At 57.0% G+C, this 26,524-nt stretch overlaps 10 protein-coding genes across 10 annotated transcripts; 5 read left to right on the top strand and 5 right to left on the bottom strand.

The window, feature by feature from the left end:
• Positions 1 to 110: 110 nt before the first annotated feature.
• Positions 111 to 2,343, bottom strand: BKCO1_7300023 (major facilitator superfamily transporter; the record flags this gene model as incomplete). Its single annotated transcript, XM_020278881.1, has 5 exons — positions 111 to 158; positions 292 to 668; positions 826 to 1,481; positions 1,533 to 1,668; positions 1,797 to 2,343. 5 exons carry the CDS (start codon positions 2,341 to 2,343, stop codon positions 111 to 113), a joined length of 1,764 nt encoding a protein of 587 aa, XP_020126012.1.
• A 1,152-nt stretch (positions 2,344 to 3,495) lies between these two features.
• BKCO1_7300022 (vacuolar protein 8) lies at positions 3,496 to 5,538 on the bottom strand (the record flags this gene model as incomplete). Its single annotated transcript, XM_020278880.1, has 7 exons — positions 3,496 to 3,824; positions 3,879 to 4,628; positions 4,687 to 4,932; positions 4,982 to 5,095; positions 5,170 to 5,290; positions 5,349 to 5,434; positions 5,490 to 5,538. 7 exons carry the CDS (start codon positions 5,536 to 5,538, stop codon positions 3,496 to 3,498), a joined length of 1,695 nt encoding a protein of 564 aa, XP_020126013.1.
• Positions 5,539 to 7,246: 1,708 nt separating this feature from the next.
• BKCO1_7300021 (camk protein kinase) lies at positions 7,247 to 9,205 on the top strand (the record flags this gene model as incomplete). Its single annotated transcript, XM_020278879.1, has 1 exon — positions 7,247 to 9,205. The coding sequence occupies one exon, from the start codon at positions 7,247 to 7,249 to the stop codon at positions 9,203 to 9,205; it is 1,959 nt and encodes a 652-aa protein (XP_020126014.1).
• Positions 9,206 to 10,635: 1,430 nt separating this feature from the next.
• On the top strand, positions 10,636 to 10,939 carry BKCO1_7300020 (uncharacterized protein; the record flags this gene model as incomplete). The annotated part of the gene is made up of 2 exons (XM_020278878.1): positions 10,636 to 10,726; positions 10,782 to 10,939. 2 exons carry the CDS (start codon positions 10,636 to 10,638, stop codon positions 10,937 to 10,939), a joined length of 249 nt encoding a protein of 82 aa, XP_020126015.1.
• Positions 10,940 to 14,021: 3,082 nt separating this feature from the next.
• On the bottom strand, positions 14,022 to 15,009 carry BKCO1_7300019 (phosducin; the record flags this gene model as incomplete). Its single annotated transcript, XM_020280098.1, has 3 exons — positions 14,022 to 14,040; positions 14,104 to 14,333; positions 14,386 to 15,009. The coding sequence occupies 3 exons, from the start codon at positions 15,007 to 15,009 to the stop codon at positions 14,022 to 14,024; spliced, it is 873 nt and encodes a 290-aa protein (XP_020125983.1).
• A 1,548-nt stretch (positions 15,010 to 16,557) lies between these two features.
• BKCO1_7300018 (guanine nucleotide-binding protein subunit beta) lies at positions 16,558 to 17,882 on the bottom strand (the record flags this gene model as incomplete). The annotated part of the gene is made up of 5 exons (XM_020278876.1): positions 16,558 to 16,575; positions 16,635 to 16,754; positions 16,818 to 16,907; positions 16,982 to 17,694; positions 17,768 to 17,882. The coding sequence occupies 5 exons, from the start codon at positions 17,880 to 17,882 to the stop codon at positions 16,558 to 16,560; spliced, it is 1,056 nt and encodes a 351-aa protein (XP_020125982.1).
• A 703-nt stretch (positions 17,883 to 18,585) lies between these two features.
• Positions 18,586 to 20,263, top strand: BKCO1_7300017 (adenosine deaminase; the record flags this gene model as incomplete). The annotated part of the gene is made up of 5 exons (XM_020278875.1): positions 18,586 to 18,636; positions 18,734 to 18,876; positions 19,302 to 19,361; positions 19,411 to 20,017; positions 20,078 to 20,263. 5 exons carry the CDS (start codon positions 18,586 to 18,588, stop codon positions 20,261 to 20,263), a joined length of 1,047 nt encoding a protein of 348 aa, XP_020125995.1.
• A 1,114-nt stretch (positions 20,264 to 21,377) lies between these two features.
• BKCO1_7300016 (putative transcription factor iiic-like protein) lies at positions 21,378 to 23,329 on the top strand (the record flags this gene model as incomplete). The annotated part of the gene is made up of 2 exons (XM_020278874.1): positions 21,378 to 23,240; positions 23,300 to 23,329. 2 exons carry the CDS (start codon positions 21,378 to 21,380, stop codon positions 23,327 to 23,329), a joined length of 1,893 nt encoding a protein of 630 aa, XP_020125994.1.
• A 704-nt stretch (positions 23,330 to 24,033) lies between these two features.
• On the bottom strand, positions 24,034 to 24,544 carry BKCO1_7300015 (apc13 domain-containing protein; the record flags this gene model as incomplete). Its single annotated transcript, XM_020278873.1, has 2 exons — positions 24,034 to 24,402; positions 24,542 to 24,544. 2 exons carry the CDS (start codon positions 24,542 to 24,544, stop codon positions 24,034 to 24,036), a joined length of 372 nt encoding a protein of 123 aa, XP_020125997.1.
• A 1,087-nt stretch (positions 24,545 to 25,631) lies between these two features.
• Positions 25,632 to 26,063, top strand: BKCO1_7300014 (40s ribosomal protein s29; the record flags this gene model as incomplete). Its single annotated transcript, XM_020278872.1, has 2 exons — positions 25,632 to 25,693; positions 25,850 to 26,063. 2 exons carry the CDS (start codon positions 25,632 to 25,634, stop codon positions 26,061 to 26,063), a joined length of 276 nt encoding a protein of 91 aa, XP_020125996.1.
• Positions 26,064 to 26,524: the final 461 nt, after the last annotated feature.

Here is a 26,524-nt window from a genome sequence, read left to right as displayed (position 1 = left end):
ATAACAGTCAAGGTACATGAGAGGAAGCACATAAAACAGCCCGCGCCCGGTACGTGCCAAGAAGAAACGGGTAGGTCTGGTCACGATCGATCTACACTCAGTTGCGCTGTTCAAAGCCTCAAAAGGCACAGCACGGCGGCCGCACCGGCGTACAGAATCTGTCATCATTAGTGACGAACCATCAGCAAGAAACGAGTAATCCAGTCTGCCAACAAAAAAAAAAGAGAAAACAAACTGGGTTTGAATATTTGAAACCGAAAGAGGAAGTGAAGGAACCAAGCAACTACTAACCGAAGACAAGAAATACGGCAACCCCAAGGCCGCTCCGCCCAGCCCGATTCCCTTCACCCAAGCGAGAGTCATGAGCGGTGCACCCACGAGTGACCCCACCGTCTTGACCAGCATGACGACGCTATAGTCCTGTTGTGCGTTATTGCTATGGTTGTTGTTGCACGTGCTGTTGCGGTTCGGACGGCTGTCGTCATCCCGGAAGGACGACTCCTCTCGATCCGCCTGAGTTACATCCTCGTCGGCGATGGATGGTGTAGTTGACGATAATGATGAGGATGAGGCGGTGGCGGCGGCGGCTGCTGCTGCTATCGGTGCGGATTCGACCAAGGACATGGTGAACACCGGGAGGGCCGAGCCGAGAGCATATATGATGAGAGCTGCTCAGTCGCGGTGTCTTTAGTCAGTGAAAAAAAAAATCCAACTATGCACCACGTTTTGCTTATGGCTCATACTGGATACGCGCGCAGGGCGAGATGCAAACTTCAAAAGGTGGGGAAAGAGAATACATGAGATAACAGGAGAGAGGACACTTACCACACATCAGCACTCCCACCGTCCCCGCTGCTGCAATACTAAGTGCACCCAAGATGGAGACTGTGAGGCTGACCTGTGCGCCTCTGTAGTTCAGGCGCACCTCCTTTCCCGGCATGCGCTTCAGCAGCGTTCTCATGGTCACGGGGATGACAAGCGCGAGCAGCGTGATGTTGACGGCGGCCTTGATGGACAGTAGATAGCCGACGTGCTGGAACTTCCAGTCGTACCGCTTGGAAGTGTACTGTGGCAGGAGATGTGTGTTGGAGGACGCGAGTGCAGGGAGGAAAAAGCCGCCGATAAGGTGGATTTGGAAGTTGCGGCGGCCTAATACCAGGCGTAAAACTGTTTTGACGGGTGCAAGAATGCGCGCTGAGAGACGCGTGGGCTTATTGGAGCGTACGGCCGATATAGAGTCCGAACCAAGGAGAGACTCTTCTTCGTGGGCGTCGTCATGCCCAGTGTTGCTGGGAGAAGCTTTTCTGCGTTGAGGCGCAGTAGAAGGGAGAAGATAGATCGTAGGTAGCGCGGCGGTAAAGAAACCAATGCTCAGATAAAATGGAAGCCAGATATCGCGAGACATAGTAAAGGATGCCAACGACGGCCCGAAGAGCGATATAACATAGTTGACTGACGAGATATAGGCGATGTATGAGGTCCTTTTAGCGTATGAGTGATACGTGCAGTGGAATCAGGCATTGGGTGCTCGCCTTTGGATGAGATCGTCGGTTAGGTCAGTCACCATAGCGAAGATGGTCGACGTCAGAACGCAGTCGTGACCGCCCAGGATTGTGAAAAAAGGGCCAGCAACCATCGCTTCGACCGGAAATACTCCATCAAGGCGGCCTGAACAACACATTAATTATCCGTCATGAGGGTCATGTACAAACAAATGACTGATCCACTTAACAGGAGAAGATACATGTGCCTCCCCCCGGATAGCAACTCCGGGAGCGTGATAGAAGGCAACTCACCAACAAGCACCACCCAAGCCACCAAGCACGCAAACCCCACTGCATTGAGCGCCAGCACAACCTTCCTTCCGAACCTGTCCCCCACCCAGCCCAACGGCATCGTCACCGCCAGATCGATCCCGACGATCAGCGTCTCGACCACGCCCTGCAGCCACGCCAGCCGCTGCTGCACCTCCTTGACCTTGCACATCTCCTCCGGAATCTCCGCGACAGGCGGCACCGACGGATCGCCCAACCGCTCGTAGTAGGCGCGGCAGTACCGCAGCTCGACGGCGCGGTTGAGCGGCAGGCTGAACAGCCGTGTGCCCATGGTGGTGAAGGCCAGCAGAAGCAGCAGGGTCCAGAGCCCGCGCCGGTTGACGCGGCGCTGATGACGCTGCTGGCCCGGGAAGGATGGGAAGACGCGAGCGGCGGTTCCGTCGCTGTCTTCGCCCTCATGGTCATTGGTTGATGGTGCGTAAGGCTTCTGCTGCTGCGCGTTGCTGGCTTGGTGGAAGGAGAAGGGCTGCTCGTCCGGGGCGGAACGGTCCCCTCCGATGGCCGACATGATCGCGGGGTGAACTACCAAATATTCTCAGTGTGAAATGGTAGTGCTCGTCAATCATCGGCGATAGGAAGGAAGGACGTTCGAGGCGTTGAGAGTTGCGCTGCGATAAGCGATGCGATAAGTACTGCCCAAAACGGCAACTGGCCCAGTCGTCTACCCTCGACCGTCGCAGTCCGAGAAGTGCTAGACTAGCGAGAAGCTTATGTTATTGCAACCGTAAGCGACTGAACCGACAAAATGCACGTCTGCACATCACTAGCGGTACACGTTGCCCCTGGTCCGATCTCGTTTCGGCGGCCCTGGCAGCGGGCGCCTCGATCTCTGGGAAACTGGGAAACTGGGCCTATCACCATCTTGCATTTGTTACCCCGCCACATGCCTTCTTGTCAGTGCTTCATTGGCCGAATGCCCTTCCTATTGGCTTCGAGTTCCGATCATCTCACCGCATAATTGCATATCAAAAGTGGACGGCAGTGGGCAAAGTTGCGCAAGAGCATGAGAAAGCAATCAAGGAAGCCACGAAGCGGCACCTAGCAGGCGGGGTATCCAAAAGCAAACGCGTCAATTTCAAAGAAGTCTATGCTTAGGTCATTACTTGAAGAACTCTACATCCCACAACCGCAAACTTAGTCCACCGGAGCAGCCACCACATCCTTGTTTCTTCCATTTCAATTACAAAATAGCTGCCCCGCCATGAAAGATAAGTCCTGATCAGCTGAACGAAGAGACACCAAGCTGCGTTTGCTCTTCACATCCTCATCCCTTCCTTCCCGGAGACACAGACCCAATCTCTACCACGTCCGCAACCGCCTCCATGCCCAACTTACGAATGCCCAACGCGTACTGAAAGCAAAGCGCGACAAAGAAAAGCAAAAAGAGAGGATTTACTGATTCGTGCACATCAATGTGGTATAATGAAAACACGCCCTGGAGTGAGACAACAGAGGAAAAGGAAAACGACATCCTTGCTCCGCCCATGCTCGCTATGAAAATGGAAAACAGAAGAATTGAATCGCGTTCCGGGTGCGTTGTCCCGAGAATAACGCCTGCCTGCGCCGGAAGTGTAATTTTTTAAATCATGCCTTACGGAAGAGGGGAATGTGCCCACGCCACTACCATCGGACAACGATAGAACCAAGGGGAATTGGGATCTCAACCCTCCATCAGAGTCTTGGGAGTGTTTCCGAGCAGCTCCAGGCATCGTCGTGCCAGGCTGACGACCTCGCCCTCGCCGTCTTCATTGTCCTCATCGTCCGACTCGATGTTGCGATCCGCGATGCTCTTGACCATCGTGACAATAGAGCTCGATTTGCCAATGAGGTTGAGCAACCTGGAGTCGTCCGACTCGAGGAGCTGCAGGAGTGTCCAGATCGCAATGTGTTGGAACGTTGGGTCTCCGCTGTCGAGGAACCTCGAAAGGTAGCCGTGAATGCCGCCATTAGGCTCGTTCCAGTTCTGCAAGAAGATGGTGTAATCGCCCACTGAAGCTCCGTTAGCCATATGTCCACACTTTGCGCCAGGAACGAACAACATACCCTTGGACGAGAGATTACCAAGAGCAGCAGCACTGTTACCCTGCACTTCGATGCTGTCCGACTCGGTGAGGGGAATAAGCACATCGAAGACGCCAAGGTTCAGAAGATGAGGCTTCAATTCATCGCTCAAAGCAAGCACAGCAACGGCAGCGGTCATTTCCGACTGGACGGTCAAAGGCACATTCAGGACCAGCTGCTTGCACTTCTGCACAGCACCAGCCTCGAGCACCAGCTGCTTGTTGCGGTCCGAGCTTGCTGCAAGGTTGCGAAGGGTAGAGATGGCGTGGCATTGGATTTCCTCGTTCTCCGTAGACCCAAGGAGATCGACCAGAGGTCCAAGGAATCCGGCGTCGATGATAGGAGATTCATTAGAGGGGTGGATGGAAATGTTGCGGATACACGCCACAGCGGAGAGGATCAGAGGGAGATACGACGATTGGAGCAGTCGAAGGAGGGAGGGAAGCCCGCGAGCCCTAACAATCTCAAGCTGGTAGCGCTCGTCCGACGCAAGGTTCCGCAACGCCAAAGCCGCCTGGCACTGGACCTTGGGAGACGAAGAGTCCATAAGATGTACAAGTGACTGTACGAGACGGCTTTCGGTCTGCGCCAGCCTCTTCCGGTTCTGCCCATCGACAGCGATGTTGCTAAGAGCCGTTGTGCAGTAGTATTGGACGTCCACGTCGGGGGAAGAGAGCAGTTGGACAAGGACAGGTATCGCTCCGGCGTTCACGAGCTGTTGACGGTTGTCATCTGCCACTATGTCAATGCCATTTCGGTTTAAAATTAGGCGACACGGCAAAATTCATACCAGAGTGCGTCATGTTGAGTAGTGCGCCGGTAGCGTTTCGCTGAACCCGCATGTCCCTGGACTTCGCAAGTCTAGTGAGCGGAGGCAGAGCTCCTGACCGAGCAATCTTTGCCTTGTTTTCCTCATGCGTTGCCAAGTTTGTAATGCAGCCGACAGCGTTGCACTGCACCTCCACGTTCGGCGAGTTCATCTGCTTGATGAGCGGACCGAGACCACCGAGCTGGACGATGCGAACTTTGTTCTCCGCTGCGAGCTGTTAGCCTGTGGGAGATATCTGGGAGCCACGGCGACGTACTGTTGACGGCGAGGTTGCCTAATGCCGCACTTGCCGCCCGCTGCACTTCGATATCGCTGTTCTGGAGAAGGAAGAGGATGGGCTCCAGCGTGTCGCGATCGACTTCTCGGACGTCTGCTCGAAGGAAGACTGCAGTTAGCATACGTGGACGCCGCCAGACAAATGGCAACAGGCGAGCAGCTACACACCTCGTTCTGTTATCTCGGCGAAGGTTAAGCTCGCGCTCCGCTGCAGGTCAATGTTGTCGGAGTACACCAGCGTGCTCAAGGCGCGGAGAGGATCGCCGGAGAAGAAGTCGGTCTCGGCCCTCTGTTGAAGCTCATCAGCAAGGTGTCGTGGGTTGTTAGGGCCATGGGCCATCACGCACGTTCTCGAGATAGCCAAGCAGGTCGGCAACGGCCTCCCGCTCGCTGTCGGCGAGCACAGGATCGTACAAGCCATCCTTGGAGCGGCCTGGAAGGTGGTCAGAAGCAAGTCGTGGACGCGGTGGGCAGCAGCGGGGACGCACCGCCGCAGCAGGAGCTGAACAGCTTGGAGCAGTAGCCCGATAGACCCATCTTGTCGTCGGGCCCTCTGAGGCCGATGACGCTGGCTGGGATCGTGTCTCGGTTGGCAGAGGCAGACTCGGGCGATGGGCCGCGTGGTGAGCGACGCGGGCGGGCGAAGGGTATATGCGGCGGAGGGCGGTGAGTTGGTTGGACGATGGATAGATACTACGAGGCTTGAGCGTGTTTGCGATCGATGGCTGGCCGGCAAGCTCTCGACGGACCCTTGGCGTCTGCTCTGGCGGCTGGCTAAACTCCTTTCGCGGCTGCCGCAACCCACGGGGCCAGCACGCGGCCCACGACTGCCGCGCCGGTGCGTGCGGGTGCGCGTGAAATTATCACCAGAACCGCGCTCCTCGCCCGAAAACACCCAGATTGTCACAAAGCGGAGCCGTCGCGCTGGTCGCCCCATCGCCGTGACGTCGCGCGCCGCCGTCCGCTCCATGCCAGCTGGAGACGGTGCCCACGTGAGGGCGCTGGGAATGCCCGCCTGCCGCCCAACCCGCTCGCCCAGCACCGGCCGGCATGCTATAATAATCCTGAGACGCTGCTGTGCGCCGCCGTTTGCTGCAGATCGCCCGCCTCGCCTTTGCGCAATGTTTCTGGGCTGTGCTTCACGACATCGCCAATGCTGTCAATGCCTGCCAGCGCATGTGCCCCACTGCATGAAGGGTCTGACGGGAGTCTCCAGCCGCACGCGTGAAGTCAACGCAGCGCGGATCCCGCTGCATAGTCGCGCCTCTGAGGCGCGGCCCGCAGCGCGCTGGGTTGTTTGGGCAGCACCAAAGTCCTTGCTTCTGATCTGCTGCAGGGCCGCGGACCTATCCAGAGGACGCGAACCGGACGTGGAAGCTGGCTTCTGACGTCGGATCTGCGCGCGGTGGCCCAGGCAGACAGAGCGACGCTGCTCAAGTCACTACACAGCACGCAAAAGATTCGATCCGCCGACGCTCTGCGAAGGATGCTGCACTCGTCCTACCTGAACGGGTAGTTGAAGCATTTAACCGGACGCGGACGCGAGTCCTTGAACCCGGACAAATGCTCCAGACACAGGGTCCAAGTACCCACCTACCCACGCAAGTAGGGTGCAACATTTCTGCAAGACAGACGCCGGGAGGCTAGGATCTCTAGCAGCCCGCCACCGCTCTGCGGCGCGCCAAGGCCAGCGCCTGGGTGGACGGCGTTGCTCCGTACGGGTGCGGCGTGCCTGCCTGGCAGTGCCACCGGCGGCGTCCGGGGCTCGCCGGCTCTCGGAATGATAAAGAGCCGCCAGCGCCGCCGTGCGCAGGGCCCTGGTGCTCAGCAACACCCTGCAGAAAAGTCTGCGACACAGCTGGCAAGCTACTTTTTTTTTCTTTCCCTTTTGCTCTGTTTGCTCCCCGCCTCGGCGCTACTGCGACGTCATCCGCCCACCAGCGCGCGGTGTTACGAGGATAGGACAACTCTCATCCCACCGCATCGCCTACCGTCGTAGGACGCAGATGCAGCGCTGCAGGCTTCCTATTCGCTGAGCCCCACATTGCCCGCTGCCTCCAGCCTAGCCCCGGCCTCGCCGCCGGCCACCACCCACAAGCTTCAGAGTAATCCGCCAGCCTTTGCTGATTCACTGCGTGGGGGCGCCGCCGAAGTTTTATACTCCGCTGCCTGTCGCGTCGCCGCCTTCAACAAAGAAACCTACGAAACCCCCTCCCCCCCAAGTGCTCTGCAACTCCGCGGTCGAATGGCCCCAGCGGAGGACTCTCCGACTTTTCAGAAACTCAGGCTCAACACCCGCGCCTCCCCGAAGCCTATACCCTCCGCCTTCGCCTTGATCAAGCGCAATGATGGCGAGCACCCCGCTAGCCCGTTCCCCGAGCTGGACGACAGCTACTGGCCCCATGAAGACTCCGCCGTCGCCCTAACCGACTCGGAGCTCGCCGACAATGCCTTTCCCAGCGAACATGAGGGGGGCATGTACGTCCCAGACAAGCGGTCATGGATGGACTGCAAGACAAGCGATCAGTACATGCTCTCTGGCAGTTCGCGACGCTCGCCGTCGCTGGAGCAGGCGTTCAGCCAGCGCCATCGCGCCATCAGCTTTGCGCCGAAGGTGACTTTGGATGGCGGTGACCGCTTCCCCATGGACGCGCCCCTTCCCAAGCCCGATTCCTTCACAAGGCTGGGAGGCGCAGCCGTTGAAGAAGGCCACAATGACCACGAGACAGCCCACTTCCGCAACAACAGCGAAACGGGCAAGGCACGCTACGATACGCACACTGGAGAACCTATGGACATTCGCCGGCCGGGGTTGCCATATCGGACAGGTCAGTCTCGCCATCCTTTGCTACAGGAGACGGTGGATGATCTGGCCAAGGACGCCGAATTGGAGGAAAATGACCGAGTGGCTTCTCTCACTTCTGGCACTACCGTGTCTACAAACGATGGATCGCTTACCCCGCTTGACTCTTCAGCCGACTACCTTCAGTCTCCTCTAGCCGCTTCTTCGCCAATCGACTTCGCTTCTGCGCAAAGCTCGTATTTCCCCACGTCGAGGAGGAGCAGCTTGAGATCTAGGAGTTACTACTCGGACAAAGGAAGCTTGCGACGCAACAGCCGACGAACCTCGACTCGATCCGGCCATTCTTCGATGTCCCCTGCTAGTGCGTTCTTGTCGCAGTGGGGTAAAGAAGAAGCTTCGTCAGTCATCGAGCCGGATGACGAGGGCCAAGAGATCCCTGACCATAGTGGGTACTTCATCGGAAAGCAGATTGGTTTCGGCGGCTTCAGCGTGGTGAAAGAGGTGTCAACGATCCAGGACGGAGTGAAAATCATTCGGGCCGTGAAGATCGTACGGAAGCAGGTGACGGGAAAGGATGAAACGGAGAACGAGAAGCTGCAGACGGAGTTCGAGCATGAAGTCGAGATCTGGAGATACTTGAAGCATCCCTACATTCTACCTCTGCTAACGGTCTACGATACCCCATTTGCTACTTTTTGTATCACCAAAATGAACACCGGCGGTACGCTTTTCGATCTTGTCCGCGCGAATCGCAAGGCAGGTAATGCCGCTTTGCCCTCCAAGTTGGCAAAGCGTTACCTATATCAGATTGCCTCGGCTCTCCGCTACTTGCACGAGGACGTCCATGTCGTTCACCGCGACGTCAAACTCGAGAACTGCCTGCTCGACATGTCTGACCCCGAGGCGAAGACGGAGGGGGGCAACGTTCTTGTCTGCGACTTTGGCATGGCCGACTTCATCACGAACGAAAATCGAAACATGCCGTCTCCCATGGAAGAATCTGCCTACGGTAACGTCGGTCCCTCGGACACCAGCACTTGCATCAACGGTAGCCTGGACTACGCCTCGCCGGAGCTACTGCACGCTCGGACACCGCTGTACTCGACTGCCGTGGACATGTGGGCATACGGTGTGATTGCGTACACGTTGCTCACAGGCAAGCGGCCTTTCAGCCACCACTTCCAGCCAGCGCTCGTCATGCTCATCACGAAAGGCGAATGGGACGAGGAAGCGCTGCGGGAAGTCGGAGCTGACGAGGTTGCGATCGAGCTCATCCGCGGGTGCCTCGAGATGGATCCTCAGCTGCGGTGCACCGTCGCCGATGTGTTGGAATGTCCATGGTTCGATGGCTGCAGTGAGCTTTACGAAGACGTACGACGCGAATGGGTAGACTCCACTTGAATGGGGTGTTCCTTCCACGCCATGCCCACGGATCATCAGCTCGGATTCTCGTAAATTTTTTCTTTGTGGAGTTTTGTTGCCGGTTACTACTATTCTCGCGAAAGCGTTTCGATCCGGACACAAAGTATTGATACCCTACGATACCCTTTCCTTGGGCCTCGTTTTCTCTCCCATCTGCTATGGATTTTGCGATGTGCGATTGTGCATAATTCCTGGCACCATTCAACCTTTCAGCCATTTTGGCGTTTGATTGCGTGTGTTCACATGTCGATAATGGCCTTGCGCAGGCTGCTAAGCAAGAAGTGCTGCTTGCCTCTGCCCACTCACCAACATGAATTTTGGGTTATGGCATGGTTTGGTTGGTTAAGGAGCGGATTTTCAGTCGAGTACCGCAGAGGGTTGAGGAGCCACTGCACTCGTTTTTGCAAGTGTAAGCTTTTGGAAGTGTATTTCCTACCACCCATTGTCTATAGTAGTACGCCTTGCGAAGGTTTTGTAATTACACGATAAATGGAAGCTATCAATGGAAACAGTGGCTGAGGCTATGAGAGGGGCTGGGAATGGTCCGTTTCCGGGGGCCGGTCTTCAAGGATCGGATAGACCCTGAACCAGCGAATGCCGTGCGATGGATGACAACCAGGAATTTTGCGGGGCGAGTCGCGCTCTCTCCGCAAGTTGGCGAGTCATTCAGAGGCCGCCCCACAGCGGGTTGTCAAAGGAATTGAGCCCACCTCTCAAAGGCACTGAAGTTGGATCGTACACGTGAGGCTTTGGATTCGTTCAGACGTTGGACTTAGCTGTTCATGGTAGCGCTGCTTGGTTTGTCTTGCGCAGGCTTGGCCAGGTCAATCTCGAGCTGAGAAGGAAGCAGCGGCCGCGGGCTCGCTCTCAAAAGCGCCGAATGACATCAGCGGCGCTGGTTCCGTCAGCGACGAGGCAGAACGCCCGTCTCCGCACCCCGCACTCTCGCGAACGACTGGTGAAGCCTGTCACCTCAGCCTGTCAGCCCACGCCTCAGCCGCCGTCGTCGTCGGAGGGAAGCCTTGCGGTGCCCGGGTAAATAGCTGCCCGCCGCCATGCATGCGTGAGCGTTGCTCGCTCCCGATCTCACCACCCGCCTACCGTGACGCGACTGTGCTTCTCCATCGCCAACACCATAGCACCCTCAGCTACCGGAGCTACCGGACAGCAAACGAAGAGAAGGCGAGACCACACCGGCGCCAAGACCAAGCGTGTAAGTGGCGCAGCTTTGCTAGCCCCAAGGCGGGGGACGAGCACATCCGATCTTCCCTAATACCGACGACGCTCTTGATAAGTCTGCTTTCTAACAGCCCCGACGCCTGACTAGCCTCCGATAACCCGAGGAATTGCGGGGTGCGGCCAACGGAACCGCCCAAAACGGAAAGGACGCTGCTACTACACCAGACATCATGGGTGAATGTACTGCCGACGACAAGAGGGTGTGCTACGTGCCGATGCCGTCGCTCGGCCACGAGCTGGGCATCATATTCGGCTTCCTCGGTACGTCTGCAGTGAGACGATGCGGCTTCCCCTCTGACTGACAATCTCTCGGCAGCTCTGATGCTCATCTGCATGTGCGCGTACGGCTTCGCGTGGCAGATTGGCAACAGGCGCTCCCTGCGCAAAGAGGAGGAGCGCATCGCCGCCTTGCGCGCATCCGGGCACCTGAAGGACGAGAAGAGCTCGGCCGAAAGCGGCGGTGTCCGACCATAGCTTGTGGCACCACTCTCGCTCGCCTGGGGTGGGTGTCGCCGAAGAAGCGGCCGGCCTGTATCAAACGACGGAAATTCTGGACGATCGCTCTTCTTCTGCGGGGTGGGGTATGCAGGTTTTTCTTGTGGTTGTCTCTTTCCGCATGTCGACTCGGGGCGCACGGCGACTGGCCATGGCTCTCTGCTTCTCTCCCTCAACACCGACCGCCCCGGAGATTCCTCGTCACCCACAATCTCCGCCCCTCAGCCGGCTTTTGATGAGGCCCCTCTCGGTGGGCTCTCTGCGCAGACCCAACTGCGCTCCAATGCAGTCTCGGCCGGCCCGTTCCGTTTTTGCTTGTTGTCGAACGTTGCCTTCTCCTTCTCAATTCGGTACCTACCATAATGATGATTCCCCCTTTTCTCAGCCATATTCGTGCTCTTTCCTTCTGTATGCGATTGCCGTGAGATTGGGATGCTCCGCTCTGGGCCGGTGTGGGAGCAGCGTGAGCCGTTACCGGGTTCAAGGGCGATCCAGACAGAGCAGTGGTAGGACGGAACGGCGACTTGGCGGGCGGCAGTCGGCAGCAAACGACGAGAGTCCGGTGGTGGCGAGTCAAGAAAGAGGGAGAAAAGGCCAACGACGACCAACAAGCCAACAAGCGGCCCTGTGCAGGTGGTGCGCATCACACACGCTGCATGAACGGGCTCCACAACACACGGCGCCTTCCCACGTGCCGATGATGCCCTCCGCTTCGGCTCCCGTCACATCGCCTGCATGAGCACTGTCCTCCCATCATCGCCAGCACCTGCCCTGCCTTGCCCAGCCCGACACTGACACGCGCGCACAACCAAAACCACATTGTATGACGATATTGCCACCACCCACCACGCGACGCCAACGCCGATGAAAGCGCACGAGCCCCTGGACCCTGAGCGGTTGCGATATTGTACCCACAACTCCACTCGCCCGCCGGCTCCACCCTTATCTCCAAGCCTCCCGACAATCCTCGTTAATTGTCAACCTTGATGAGTGCTTGCGATCGACCAATGCCGCCCCCTCCCCTCTCCCAGCCAGTACTGTGGCGGGTAACCGAAAGACGAGGGTCTTCGCTACGAAATGCGCGCTACAGCCTCATGTCGAGAGTCTTGGCGAGAAGGAGAGAGCAGAGAAGAAGCCCAATGCCAAGCAGCTACCATAGTACAGAGTGTATTCTTGCTCGCTCCCCATGCACATGCACCCAAATTTCTGCCCAATTTCGTCATGTTCGCTCTTGCTCTCTCTCTCTCGTGCGCATCGCACTGAATATTGTTGTCTTTGTTCTCTTTTCATCACTGATGGGAACGCGAGCTTTCACCTCCTTTTGTTTGTATTTCTTGATCTCTTTTCATATTAATGATATAAGAAAGGAGACAATAGAGCATGGAGGTAAATACGTAGTCGCCGAGCGGATGATACGGCCGCCCAGCCACCAAAGAGAGAGCGAGAGAAAAAGGAAAAAGGGAAGGGACACATACGAGGAGATAGTACGGACTACACACACGCGCGATAATAGTGCGACGACAAGCAAGGTTGCCTTAGTGTGGCGCCGTCGCCACCACTAGGCGTCTTTTCCTATTTTTGACGGGAAAACTAGAACTACTCCCTCACCAGATGCCTAGACCGGCCCCCCTCTGTAACGGGGCCATGGATTCTCCCATCCCCCTTCTTCTACGGCTTTATTTTTGGAAAGCACTGACGTGGTCAAGGAGTTGATCATGCGGGTGAGGATGACGCCTGAAGGCGTACGTCGCCGTGTCTCACTTGCTTTTCTTTCCTTGGAACCCATGTTTGAGAAATACATGGAAAGAACGCCTTGCATGTGTGTGTATGTGTGTGTGATGAACACACGTGTTACGTGCATGTGGCTGTGGCTGTGTTCCCTGTCCCGTCCTTCTCATCTTCGTGGAATTTGCCTTCTGGGACGCGTGCCGCAAGACATTGGCCAAGGCTTTGACTATGGGGGGGCCACCAACCCGCAACAGGAACAGAGTCCGGCCGGGACGCCGGCGATACGTAGTGCATGTCGTCGTGAACTCTACGTCCAAAAATAAAGACGTCGTGCCTGTCCGTACTCAATGCTCCATGCGACGGACCCAGAAGCGCGGTAGAAACAATAAAGAAGCCTGTTCGAATTCAATCCTGCGTCGTGCCTTAAACTAATGGAAATTCTGGAAGAAGCCGTCATGGCGTATCATGATGCTTGCTCCGCGATATTGATAGTACAGAGAAGTCTAGCTATAGAACAACAACCACAATACAAAAACGTGACGGAAGATGCCGAGTCATTCAATTTACATATCCCACCATGGTGGATCTTAGACGTGAGCGATTGTTCATCCAAAAGCAGATCTACAGGCAATGACAAATTCAATAAAAAAAACATTGTATGACAGATAACTTTAAACAAGGCGCGTCGGTGTCCCCGGCATAAAAGAGAGAAACCCATGACTAATCGCAAGCATGCGATACAGGTGCCGTCCCTTCTATAAGCTGTCCGTCAGATGAACGCCATAACACCAGACATATGAGGTAATCCAGCAGCGAAATGCCCAATGTGCGATGTCGGGGAAATCAAGGGTGCGTGTCGTAATAACCAATACAAGAAAACTTTCATAACGGTGTGATCGAGGAGAGCCAAGCTTTGTCGTCTGCTGCACCTTGAGAAAAAGGAAGGAGGGAACAAGATTCCTGCCGGCAGTGGTGTGGTGCGCCTAAAATGAGAACGGACCGTCCGAGCGAATGCAGGACGGTGATCTTTGACCAAGGCGAGTTACGTTCTCCGTGGCGGGAAATTGCCGGAAAACGGCGAACGTCCGTGATGGTCTCGGCGACCACCTACCAGCAGCGGTGGCTTGCCCGCACCCGTGAGTTACGAAGCAACGGATGGCGGAGCAAGCTAGCGTTATACTTCTCAAACAAGGCCTGGGAGGTAGACGAATGCTCGTGTGATTACAGCAGTCCCGGGCATGGCGGACTAGTGGAGGAACTAGAAGCGAAGCGGAGAATGCAGGCGGTTGGGCAGGCGTTTCAAAAGGGCAGGGATCAAAGCCACCACGACTCTTTAGAAGAGGATTTGGTGCCTAGGTCCGTTTAGTTAGCGCTTGTTGAAGAAGACCATGTGCCGCGAATAAGGGAAGATTTACCTCTGTAATGCGTATTCCAGGCTGACGTCACTCAGCTCTGCGTCGTCTGGGATCTCGTCCATGACTGGCACCAGGCCGGCAAACTTCTCGCTGCCACGATACGCAAGGATTGCGGGCACGCCGGCGACATGCATCTCCGCGTCCTCGTAGTGGAACTTGATGAACTTGACCATGCCATGTCTCCGGGCTAGAGTGCGCAACGCGTCCTCAACCATGGTGCTGATCTCGGACTGGAGTCGGTCAGTGCATGTATCAGATAGACAGGGCGGAGCAGGCACCGACCTTATCGTCATAGATGAAGACCACCACGGTGGTGGCGGATGCCGTCTTCTCAATGGCCTCCAGGTAGCCATCTGCGTCAACCTGCACGAGGCGGCCATACGCCCTGGAGCCAGGGCTGCTGGTCCGCGATCTCGAGCGGGACAGAGCACGCTGGCCCTTGGGCTGGCTCTGGAGCTCGCGCAGCCTGTTCTCCCTCCACCTGGCCAGGAACTCGTCCTCGCTGCCGCTGGCAGCGCTCTTATCGCTGAAGGTGGTGTCGGCGCGGTTCTTCCTCGTCGCGTTCGCCTTCTTCTCGTCGCTGCTGCGGAACAGAGAGAAGCGCTGAGACTTCTTGGCCTGCTCGAAGGCCTGGGCGTCGGCAATGACGCCCTTGGGGCCAGTGTTGGCGTCAGAGCGCACGTGGGGAACGGTGTAGCGGGAACGCATGGTGTCTAGGTCGACGGTGTCGTCGTGGCGGTGGTAATCGTCGTCGTCGTCGGAGTAGTCGCCCTTCTCAAAGAACTGCTCAGAAGGGGATTCGTGGCCGGAGTCGAGGTCGGAGTCGTCGGCGTCTTCAGGGTGCCGGGTGGAATGGTCTTTGTCTCGGACGAGCTCGTTGAATTCTTCTTGAGCGGCGTTCGACATGGCGAAAGGGGAAAGCCTGAGCTTTCGGAGGGGCAGCAGGCTTATAACGGCAGTGAGAGAGCAGGCTGCAGACAGCGTGGGCCCGTTCGCAGTGACAGGGTTTGTCCGCGGCTGGAGGTGATGGCAGCGGGCACGGCGCGTCGGAGGTCGCTGAGTGGGCAGGCAGTGCGAGGATCTGTTCTGTGCTCTGGTGGGTTTCAGCCGTGCAAGTGCTCGAGGAAGAAGGCCCAGGCAGTGCGCGCTAGCCGGGGTGCCCCACGTGCAGTTGCGGACGACGTAAGTAAGGCTGAGGGCTGTAAATGGCTCCGGCCGAGGGCTGCGACGTTGACCGGCGAAAGGGGCAGAGGGTTGAAACGCCCAAGAGCCCGGCTGCGGGGATCAGGCCCAGCCGCCCACCGCGCCAGACGCGCAACGCCGGCTCGTAACCGTTGTCGCGCGTCGTGCTGCACGTTGCTCCGTCCGTGTCAACAAGACACCAACGTCAGGGCGCCTGCGCCCAAGCCTCATCACCACCGCGAGCCCAAATTACGAGCGGCTCTTCAACGGCGCGCGCTACCAAACACGGCACGGGTTACATCATGCCACTCACATGGATGTCCTCATGATCTGCCCTCGCCAGCCCGCCGATTCTTGCAAACCGCACGAGGTCGCGCGCTGGCCCGCCCCCGTCGTGCGGCATCCAGGGCAGCGCCCAGCTGTCCACGGCAAGCCCAGAGCGTCTCTGCGCCGCGCATGACGGATCGTCGACCAACCCCGGCACTTAGCTCACGGCGATGGGCTTGCTTGCCTGCCCGCCGCGTTCCGATACGGCACCTGCAGCCGCGCATGCTGGCTGCCAGGGTCCCTGCCGGTGCCCACATTCAGGTCGCGTCCGTTCGCTGCATTTCCGGCAACACCGATTATCTCTTGTATTGTATGGCATTGAACTCAGATTAAATGCATGCTAGCCAACCGCAATGGACACCTCACCATAAGCCACCACCTGTATAGGAGCTGAGTAAAGAAAAGGGAAGAAAAAAGTACTAAGAACATCTCTCGAGAGGAAAAAGACTGCCGAACCGTCCGGGAAATGAGCACTTCTCGACCGAAAGAGCGAGGGATATCGGTGCCCGTTGCCTTGCGCCTTGGTGAAAGAATCCCGTACGTGACGCGCTTGGAGGGTTCGGATGACGGTAGCTGAAGGTACAGGGAATCGCAGCTTTTATTCCAAAGCAGAAAAGAGTAAAGAAAAAACCGTACCGTCGCCACTGAACAGCGTGGGCCGAAACCACCGACCCGACCCAGACGTTCCACCCGTGTCGAAGAGAAAAAGAAAAAATTAGAGCCGTTTAGGAGTGTACAAGCCGAGACCAGTATGCTCGCCAGTTACTCGTTTGTAATATCGTGCGTAATAGTGAGAAAAGCCGCGTATGATACACACAAAGCATGTTAGCGAGCTTCCCTGTGTGTGCGGTGCGAGAGCGCAGGTAGGTGAGCCACTGTCGGGTCTGCTGGTGCCCGGGGTATTTGGCGCCCGCAACAATCGTCGTTTTAAGAGTTAAGACGGTTTTACGCCCAGATGCGGAGCTGTCGAGCAGGTTTAGCCATGTTGCAGGTTCAATCATAAAGGACCGGTCGACACTCACCATCGAATCCCACGATCCTGTGCAAAGACTCATCGCGTCGTTGCTAACTCCCAAGCAAGAAACACGGTTGTCGTGGCCTTGCAGCGTTCCGACCTTCTCACCGCGCAGGACATCCCACACCTAATACATATGAAGTTAGCACGTGCCTCAAATTCAACGTCCCGACGTAAGTCTTGCACTGACCTTGCACTCAAAGTCGTCGTAACCCGCGAACAGCAGCCTGCCGGAGACGGAGAAAGCGACCGACGTGATGCCACACACGGGCTCACCGATCTGAAACATGTGTCAGCACTTTCCGAACAAATCTTGTGCCCGATCCGGCACATTCAAGCGAGGCTTCATCTTACAGTGTAGCTTTGCAGCTCACGGTCGGCACGGATATCAAATAGACGACAGGATGCGTCGTCGGAGCCGGTACCGAAAGCATTGCCGTTGGGGAAGTACTGGATGGCGTTGATGTCCGAGTCGTGCGCTGCAAAAGTCTGTACACACTTCTGCTGGCGGATATCCCAGAGCTTGGCAAAGGCATCGCAGGCACCGGACACGAACTGGTTGTTGTCGAGCGGGTTGATGGACAAGCTCATGACATCGCCGAGGTGGTCGGCAAACTCGTGGATTTTCGAGCCGGTCTCAAGATCCCACAAAACGCAAGTCATATCACCGGACGAGGTAAGAATGCGCCGGTCGCTGATGAACCGACAGCAACTGAGGTAGCCAGAGTGGCCGGAGAGCTCACGCGCGACGCGAGTAGGACCTTCCCGCGCAGACAGGTTGTAGATGGAGCAGATGTTGTCGAGACCACCGCAGGCGACAAAATTGCCGCTGGGCGAGTAGGCGCAAGTCATCACCCAGGACGAGCGCAGCGGGATGGCGTGAACCTTGTTGGTGGTGTATGCATCCCAGATGATGAGCTTGCCATCTTGCGACGCGGAGACGAGGTGCCTGCGGTCCGTCGACCAGTGCATGGCGTAGATCTTGGCCAAGTGACCCTTCAAGGTCCGCTTGGTCTTCATCGTCAGACGGGGCAGCGCCTCAACACGCTGGCGGGCGACATCGCGGACTGCGGCAGAAATTAGCATTCGAGGCTGCTGGGCCATTGGCGCGGCGCTCTGCTGGCGAGAATGGGCACGTACGGGTGGTGTCCGCAAGCTCGTCCTTCTTCCGCTTTATCCGGTCTTTGAGCGCCTCTGCATCGCGCCGTGCGATCTGGATCTTCTGCTGAATGCTCTCGGCATTCAGGTCGGCCATTGCGACGGGTGGGTGCTTGTGGATGGAGGGAGGTCAGGAGGGAGGCGCGGCGTCGGCTGCGACGAGGCACGAAGATCCAGGGGCGGTTGCGACTGGCGGGCTTGCGATGCGGGCGGAGCGAGTGAATGAGTGACTGAAGGTGCGGTCCGCCAACCCGTTCGACGAGCGCGATGTAGTTTGGGCGAGCCCTGAAGTTGACGAGATTCGAGCTGTGGGCAGGCAAGGAAGGTTGGAGTTGAATCGAAGGGAGAGCGGCCGGCTGGAGGGTGCAGGTCGAGCGTTCGCTGCTTACCGTTCCTAGAAGACGCTAGGTCGCGCCCCCTAATTATTAACTACGCGAGAGTCGACGCTGCCGCTCTCGCGCGCTCACTTTATTCAGAACAGCAGGACACCGCCAGCACGCAGCACCCACGCCGTCCGACGACGGTGCGACCGCTGCGGTGCGCACGCCGTGCAGCACCCGCAGGCCCTGAGGGGTGCCGGAGCGTGCAACAGCTTCGCAGAGCTGCAATGCCGGCCTCCAGCAACGGCGCTAGCGCAGCCAGAGTGGGCCCGGCCGCCGCGTTCAGAAGCAGCCCACTCGCTGATTTTCTCTCACCCGGCTGTCGATCCCTACGCGGCACCGCGTCCGCATTCCACCCTCCGTCGAACCTCGCCGCCCACGCGAATCGCGCGAGAACGACCCCTCACCACCGCCACGAGGATGGACCAGACTGCCGCCCGCCGGCTTGCCAAGGCCCTGCCGAAAGTCGAGGTACGCAACGAGGCCCAGTGCCAGCCGCAATCCGCCTAGCGGCCCAGCGGAATCGTCCACCCGTCCCGGCTACCTCGGGCTGACTGTTCGCCGCCAGCTCCATGCGCACCTAAGCGGAAGCATCGATCGTGACTGTCTGCACGAGATTTGGGCTCGCCGACGGCAGGCAGATGACCGCTTCGACCTGCAGGACCCGCTGGACGCCATCCCGCCCGGCAAAGTCGACTACGACCTCAACACGTGAGCCGCCTTTTCCTCTTTGCTGCATCGAGCATGTCGCGGGGTCAAATGAGCTTCTGCATGGGCGCGCTGAGCTCCCACACCTGCTTTCGCTTGGTAAGCCGTAACACGGCCCGGGAATGAGCTTCTATGCACGCCCACCAAGAATAGACGCTTCTGTGAGACCATGCGCGCGACGACATGGGCACACCTGGGCTCGCTATCGGCTTCAGAAGCGAGCGAAGCTACATCGCGCCACTCGCACGGCCGGATGACTGCTTCGGTCCTTTTCATAGGCGTGGTCGTTCCTCTCCTCCGGGGGAACCTCCTGTATTTCAGCCCCCTACAACAGTCATTTCGTAGCCATTGCATTTCAGTTCCCTGCTCCAATTTGGAGCTCAAGATACTTCCTGAGAGGTTGTCGCGGCTGACTGGTTTGTATGTAGCTTTTTCCCGTTGTTTTCTTCATACATCTACAAGCTGTGCAGTGACGTAGAAAGTATCAAGTACGCTTGCATGTCTCCGCTTTGATCGCAACGACGGCTCACCAACCAGGTACTCCACACTCTCGGTGCTCGAGTCATTCCGTCGGGATAACGTCGTGCACTTGGAGTTGAGGACAACGCCACGCGCCATTCCAGACCAAGAAATCACAAAGAAGCAATATGTGGAGACGATACTCGCCTGTATCGAGGAGCACAATGCCCTCCCCTCGAACACGATGCGTACAGGGCTTATCCTGTCCGTGGACCGCCGAAACTCCTTAGCCGAAGCTGAGGAAGTTGTCAGTTTGGCATTGTTATTCAAGTCGAGGGGCGTCGTCGGCATCGACTTATGCGGCGACCCTGTAAAAGGCGATGTACGCATCTTCTCCCAGGTGTTCGCAGGTGCCAAGGCTGCGGGCATGAAAATCACTGTCCATTTCGCCGAGGCCGCTGCCTCCTCGACCGACACAGAACTGTGGACATTGCTGAGCTGGTCCCCAGATCGGATTGGACATGTCATTCACGTGAAAGAAGAAATCCGCCAGAAGATTATCGAACAAAAGATTGGAGTTGAATTATGCATCAGCTGCAACGTCCATGCTAAAATGATCACGGGAAGCTTCCAAGACCATCATTTTGGGTGGTGGAGAGATTCAGGGGTTGGGGTGGCGCTCTCAGTAAGCAACGAGCCACACTGAATCATGTTCGTAGGGGATGAACTAACGCTTAAACTTTAGACAGACGACGTCGGTGTTTTCTGCAGTCCTCTATCCGAAGAGTATTGTCTGGCCATCACACATTTCAACTTGACTAGGGAAGATGTCAAAAAGTTGTGTGAAGGCGTGGTGGATGTCATCTTTGCGAGCGACGAGGAGAAAAACCGACTGCGGGAGTTGTATTCGTCTTGGGACGGATGGAATTGAGCGCTTGGTGCAACCATTGCCAATATGCGAAAGCAAGTGCGAAGGCTGTCCAATTATTGGACGCAGTAAGACACTCGTGAGACTGAAATATTATGATTAACGGATTCAGAGCATCATCGTTAGTTCCTGAGTAACACTGCAGCAACTGCATTTTTAGTGTGAGGCTTGCTTCATGAGCCGTTTGTGTGAGATGGTTTCAAGAGTGCAATGCACCATGGAATAAATCTTCTCGACGTAACAGAACGAATCAGTCGACCCACTGAAAACAAGAGGGAAATGCTGCGAATGCATTGGACCCAATCTTACCCGGGCATGCTGCATGTTCTAGCAGGGTTTCGCAAAGGGCTTGCAGATGAAACCGAAAACCGGCACACGTGCACATGTGATCGCGCGTGCGCGTATGTAGGCTTCCACCCGAAGTTCTCGCTGACGCATGACGAACTTTCACCCCGCCGCTTGTGCTGCCTACCATTTACTCCCCGCACTCGCGCGCCAAACTTCAACGCGATCACTAGAAGCGGCAACCAGCGAGAGTGCCGGCGCAACACCTGTCCTTTGCGGTCGTCCAGTCCGTTTCGCCATCGGGCGACTGCGTCGCACGTTGCAGCGATGGCGCCCTCAAAAAGATCCGCGCGCCGCAAGCCGCAGCAAACACGGCTAAACTTCACACCACTGCCCTCCTCGTCGCCTGCTGCCGCACATTTGTCGCCTGACGTGCGCAACCGCGCCGCTGCGGTAGATTACACGGGCTCACCAAGTCCTGCGAAAAGGCGCAAGATGGCCCCGAATGATAGCGCTGTCGGAGGTAGGCATACATTCTGGTGTCCGATTGAAAGATGAGATATTGTCACTGTGCCCGGCTCCGTCGGGTATGTGCTCGGCATGTCCATTCGGAGATCCCCTCCCGCGATCCTGCTTGCGAGACTAGATCTTACACAGGCTCTACTCTGCATCTGCGTGACGGCGGTGCCTGCACACGCGCTTTCGCCGTCGCCACACGCTCTTGTACCGAAGCGACCCTGCGAAAGCTGTTTTGAACACGAACCATACATCCTGCATACATTTGAAAGCTGACCAATCCTGATGCTCAATAATAGGAACCACTCGAGCCACCATGACACCAATTACCCAGCGAGAATTGGATCTTGAAAGAGACGATAGTAGCGACGACAGCGGTCCCATACCAAGATCACAACGGAGTAGCAGAACATTCTTCGCCAGCGGCAGAGCCAAACGCCAAAAGAAGATCACTCTTGCCCAACCGGATGAGTCGCTACCAAAGGTCAAGGAAGAGGACAATGATACCCCGGAGAAGGTGCTAGAGAGCGACAGCTCGTCTGAAGATATTCCAGTGCGCAAGCGGGCTCAACCTGCCACCCCGAAGGTGGGCGCCTCGAAGAAGTCTAAGAAGAGGAAGGCTTCGCCTGACAGCTCCCAAGGCTCGCCTCAAGCAAACAAACGTCAGACGAGAGCATCTAAGCGGGGTAGAAAGTCTCGACAGGCAGCTGTAGGCATTTCTGAGGACTCGGAGGACCTCGAAATTGTGGGCGGGCCATCAAACGCCTCAACTCGTGATTCTGACTTTGGTGAGCCCGAATCCAGCGACGACAACGTTCTTCCTTCCTCGCCTGGGGCAATTCCGAGGAAGAAAAGGGGAAAACGATCCCCTAAAGTGTATAGCGAGGACGAGGCAAGTGACGACATGCCCGTCTCGACGAGAAAGAGGAGAGCTCCTCCAGTTTCCGACAGTGAAGATGAACCAGTGACTCAGAGTTCCCGCATACGATCGCCTTTGGCGGTCCAGCAGGAGCGGGAGGACCTTGCAGAAGACCTTGAGTTTCTTGGCTCGTCACCGCGGAAGCTAGATGTCCCCCGCAGGCCACGGAAAGCTCCACCGGCGATGAACGCCCGTCAAAGGGCACTGGAAGCACTCAGGAGACGCCGTGCTGGCGAGAAAGATCTATCTCCAGAGGTCGAAGAAGAAGTCCGGTCAAGGCGCCAGCGTGCTCTATATGACACAGACTCAGAGTCGGAGTCTGAGGCTGACCAAGACCAAGATGACGAGGAGGAAGCAAACGATGACGAGGACGAGCTGTCCGATCGGCCTCATGCCAGAGTCCATCAGGCCACTACAATGGACATGTTCCAGGAAGACGATGACGACGAAGATTTCCTGGTCGAGGACGATGAAGACGAGACTATTGGCGTCCCGGGCGAGACCGACACTATACCTCTCGCATTCACCAGCATCAGCCGTGCCAAGGGCAAGGACCTGTTCAAATATGCAGTGGAGTGGATGGTACAGAAGAAGTTGAATCCGGGATTTGCCAAAGACGATGAGATTTACAGGCTGACGTTTAGGAAATTGGACGATGAGGTCAAGGGGCTCGCAGGCTCGAAATTCACGTCTTCAGCCTGGACTCGGGACTTCACCAGAGCTCTTCATGCCAGGCCACGGTTGGATTCTGTCGAACTCGGCGGTGCATCGAGGGCTCTACTTGAAAATCATTGTCAAGCATGCAACCGCCGGACTCATCCTGCCACATGGGACATCATGTTGACGGGAAAGGCCTACAAGGGCGACACACTCTCCGATGTAGAAGACAACGATTCATCCGACTCGGACGAGTCAGAAGACAGCGATTTGGATGACGAGGACCGTCGTTCTGTGGATGCGAACGGACACTCGCTCCCACCGGAATCTACCGTTTTCCATGTTGGAGTACACTGCAAAAACAACGCGGAGACGGCGCACACGCTGACGCACTGGCGCTGGCATTTGTATGATTGGGTCAAAGACCATCTACAAATGCAGGGTCATCTTGATGCTGAAAAGATCGTCGAGCGCGACGGATGGAAGACCAAGAAGAGGACGAAGTATGCGAACAAGGTCGTCGACGAAATGCAGGCGAACGGTGAAATCAAGAAACTATGGCACGACTTCCGGGCCACTATCAACACTGCCAGGGAGGCTAAGGTGAGTTCGCAGGCTTCCTCCACCATTCTTTGAGGATCATTTTCTAATCGTTATTTCAGCAAGCTGGTTACAGTCGGTACGCCAGATAGCCTGGATCTCGATCGTGGCATCTGGATCCCCATGCACGTCTTCGAATAGAACATTCTCGGAGCCTTTTGGGTCTTCCCGTTTCCACGCCATTTGACTTGGGATGTCGGAGATTGGCACGCACAAAGACGTCTGAGAGAGGGTGGCACATTGTATGAATAGTTCAAGCTTGGGGCAAGGTGGGCGGCTTCTGTCTTCCCTTCTTTTCATCATTATATGCATAGATAACCCCATAAGCGAGAGTGAGTCGGTGGAAGCCTCTGTCTTATATTTTTCTTGGATGAAGAATTATCCATATTGTCCTCGTAGCTTTGCATTGACGAGAAACCCCCGATCACATGGCTCAAAGCATCGGTCACCACTCGTGTGCCTGAAGCACCAGTATTCATGTAGTAGAATAACCGGAGGGCTTTTCTTGTCCCTCATCCTCGAATTCTTATATAATTACTCCAATAATCGGTCGATGCTTCGATAGCCGGCAGCTGCTAGCATTGATGCTGTTCATTAAACATCAGTGCTCTTCCCCTTTTCTTCTCGTTATTGCATACGACTCATGTACCATCCTTTCGTCAATCCTTAGCTTCAATGACCCCAACCTCATTCAGCGAGTTTGGGCACGGCTGTACGGCATTCCCATCACCTTTCTTTAACCTTCACACCGGGATCAGTCTGAGATCCCCCCTCCCCTCCCCGCTCTCCTTTCCTTTCACCGCGGCAAGCCACTCCCGGCGCTCCCGCCCGCCGCAGCGCCCTCGCCGGCACCGGCACCGGCACCGGCACCCCTGGCGCGGGACGCCAGGCTGACGCGGACGGGCTCGGTGGGCCCGCGGGCGAGCAGCTCGTCGAGGCCGAGGTCGCGCCAGGCGGGGGTGCGCTGCTTCTGGGTGGCGCGCTGGATGCCGAAGGCGGCGTGCTGGTCGGGCACCACGTCGTCCTCGTCCTCGGGGTTGATGGGCTGGTGCTGCGGCGCGACGTAGATCTCCTCGGGCAGCAGCGGCGTGCGCGTGAACTCCTCGAAGAGGTCGGCGAAGTGCGGCTGCGGGAGGTGCAGGTAGGTGCGGGAGGAGTCGCGGGACTGGAGGGGGGGGGTTGGGGTTAGTAGGGTGGTAGGGGGGGTTGGTTGGTTCGCGGTGAGGGTGTGAGAGGGTGGCTGGGTGGGGGGAGGGGCGGTGAGGCTGATGGCTTTGGGGAAGTCGTGTTGGAAGAAGGCTTACCATGGTTGATCGAGTTGAAAGTCGGGCGCGGAGTGTGAGTAGGTGAGTGGTCGTCAGGGGGTGTCTCGTGGTCGACTTGAGTAGGGCGGAGAGCTGGGTTGATGCTCGAAAAGGCAGTCAAGGCCCAACGGCACTAGGCTTGGTGGCTCAGACGTGTCGCCTGCGGAAGATTGGACGCCAAATGGAGTTTCGCGAGTGTTTGGCTCTTTCGCGGCCCTCAAGATAGGCCTTGATGCGGATTCTGATTGCCCAGGCTGGCTGCAGTTGGATGGTCAGGACGGTCCAGAGGTAGGCGCGAATCAAAGCAGCCTTGAGAGAAGTCATAATGGGCAAGCATGTGATTGGGAGTGAAGACGATAATTAAGACATAGAGATGGAAGAAGACGGGTGTGGGCGGCCGGTGTTCTTATGTGCAGATCCCCCCACAGCCACGTCGTTTGCAATCCGGGTTGTGGAGCAGTGCACACGGAATGGAGGCTCAGCAGTACACGCAATGGGGGCTGACTAGAGGAAGTAACGAGAGATCTCAGGCGTACCAAGCCGGGTTACTCACGGAAGCGGCGCGGTGAGGTCGACGGAAGAGTCGGAATGCGAGTGCCGGGATCCGGTGAGCAGGCGGGAGGCGGTCTTTTTGTTTAGCTTGACTGCTATCCGGTTTCAGGCCCAAGGGCAGAGTGATGTTCCGTTGGATGTTTCGAGCACCTCTGCGTTAGCGCGCAGCGGGGCGCAGCGTGACAGAGGTCTGGGCTCCAAACTGCGCGCGCGGTTGTTCCAGCCGCGCGTACAGATGCCAACTGCGCAGACGGAGCGATTCGCCCACCGCAGCCACCCACACCAGCGGGCAGCTGGCGCCAAGCCTCGGGCCGACCTCGCTTAGGAATTCTCGCACTGTGGATAGCGCAAATCGACCCAAACGCGACACGCAGAAACGACGACCTCCGAGACGACCACGACGGTAACCCTGCCCCTCCGGACGAGCTTCATTCAACGAGTGCGTGTTGCTGCTTGCCGTGCTCCTGCGCTGCTGCATCCATTCTAACACGGAACCGCTCCAGACACCTCCGTCCCACGACACCGACACCTCGCAACCATGGCCCACGAGACCGTTTACTTCTCCCGTCCCCGTACCTACGGCAAGGGCGCCCGCGGCTGGTACGTCTGAACCTAGCCCAGTATGGCATCGATGGAGGAATCAAGGTTGCTTTATGTGCTCAACGGGGCAAGGGAGGGGGGAGCACCTTGATGGAAGCGATCGAGATACTCTGTTGGGCGCCCGTTGAACCATCCGCTGACGGACCCTCCTTCTAGCCGCGTTTGCACCCACAAGGCCGGTCTGATCCGCAAGTACGGCCTCAACATCTGCCGTCAGTGCTTCCGTGAGAAGTCCACCGACATTGGCTTCGTCAAGGTACGGATAACTCCCGCCCCTGGTGGAACAAATGCGCAGCAATGCGACGTGTGGGGGAGCGAAGTTTTGGGAAATGCGGTGCAGGAGACGGCATTTGTGATGATGGATGGCTAATTCTGGCACAGCACCGGTAAATGCGCTACTGGAATGGAGTGATGAGCTGTCTGGGGGGTTATCTTTGGGAACCGGTCATGAGCGGTCATGGGCTATAAAAGCGTACGCGAGTGACGCAAAAATGGAGTTTCCTTCATTCTATGGGCCTTGCCTCACGACCTGCGATGAAATCTCGCATTGCTCCGTGGGCTGGATTCACCGCGTTAGGAATTCAGTTCTTCGTCTCGACTCCCATTTCCTCTGGCAATGAAATGACGCCTTCAGTTGGAGAACTCATTCCGCTGTCCATGACGCGAACAAAGAAGCCAATGTCAGGGAAAGCACGAGGATCGCATTCACCTTGGAAAGAAGCAACGAATTTTCAATGTCCATGACTTTGCTACAGTGTCGGACTAAGGAAGCCCTTTCCAAATGAATCACTCCCCCCTTTTGTCGACCAAGTACACTGTCTTTCGCTGTGG

Source organism: Diplodia corticola, assembly GCF_001883845.1.
Source record: "Diplodia corticola strain CBS 112549 chromosome Unknown scaffold73, whole genome shotgun sequence".
Taxonomy (NCBI): Eukaryota; Fungi; Ascomycota; class Dothideomycetes; order Botryosphaeriales; family Botryosphaeriaceae; genus Diplodia; species Diplodia corticola.
Note: the sequence above shows the minus strand (reverse complement) of the source record. Positions and strands in the feature narration are given on the sequence as shown.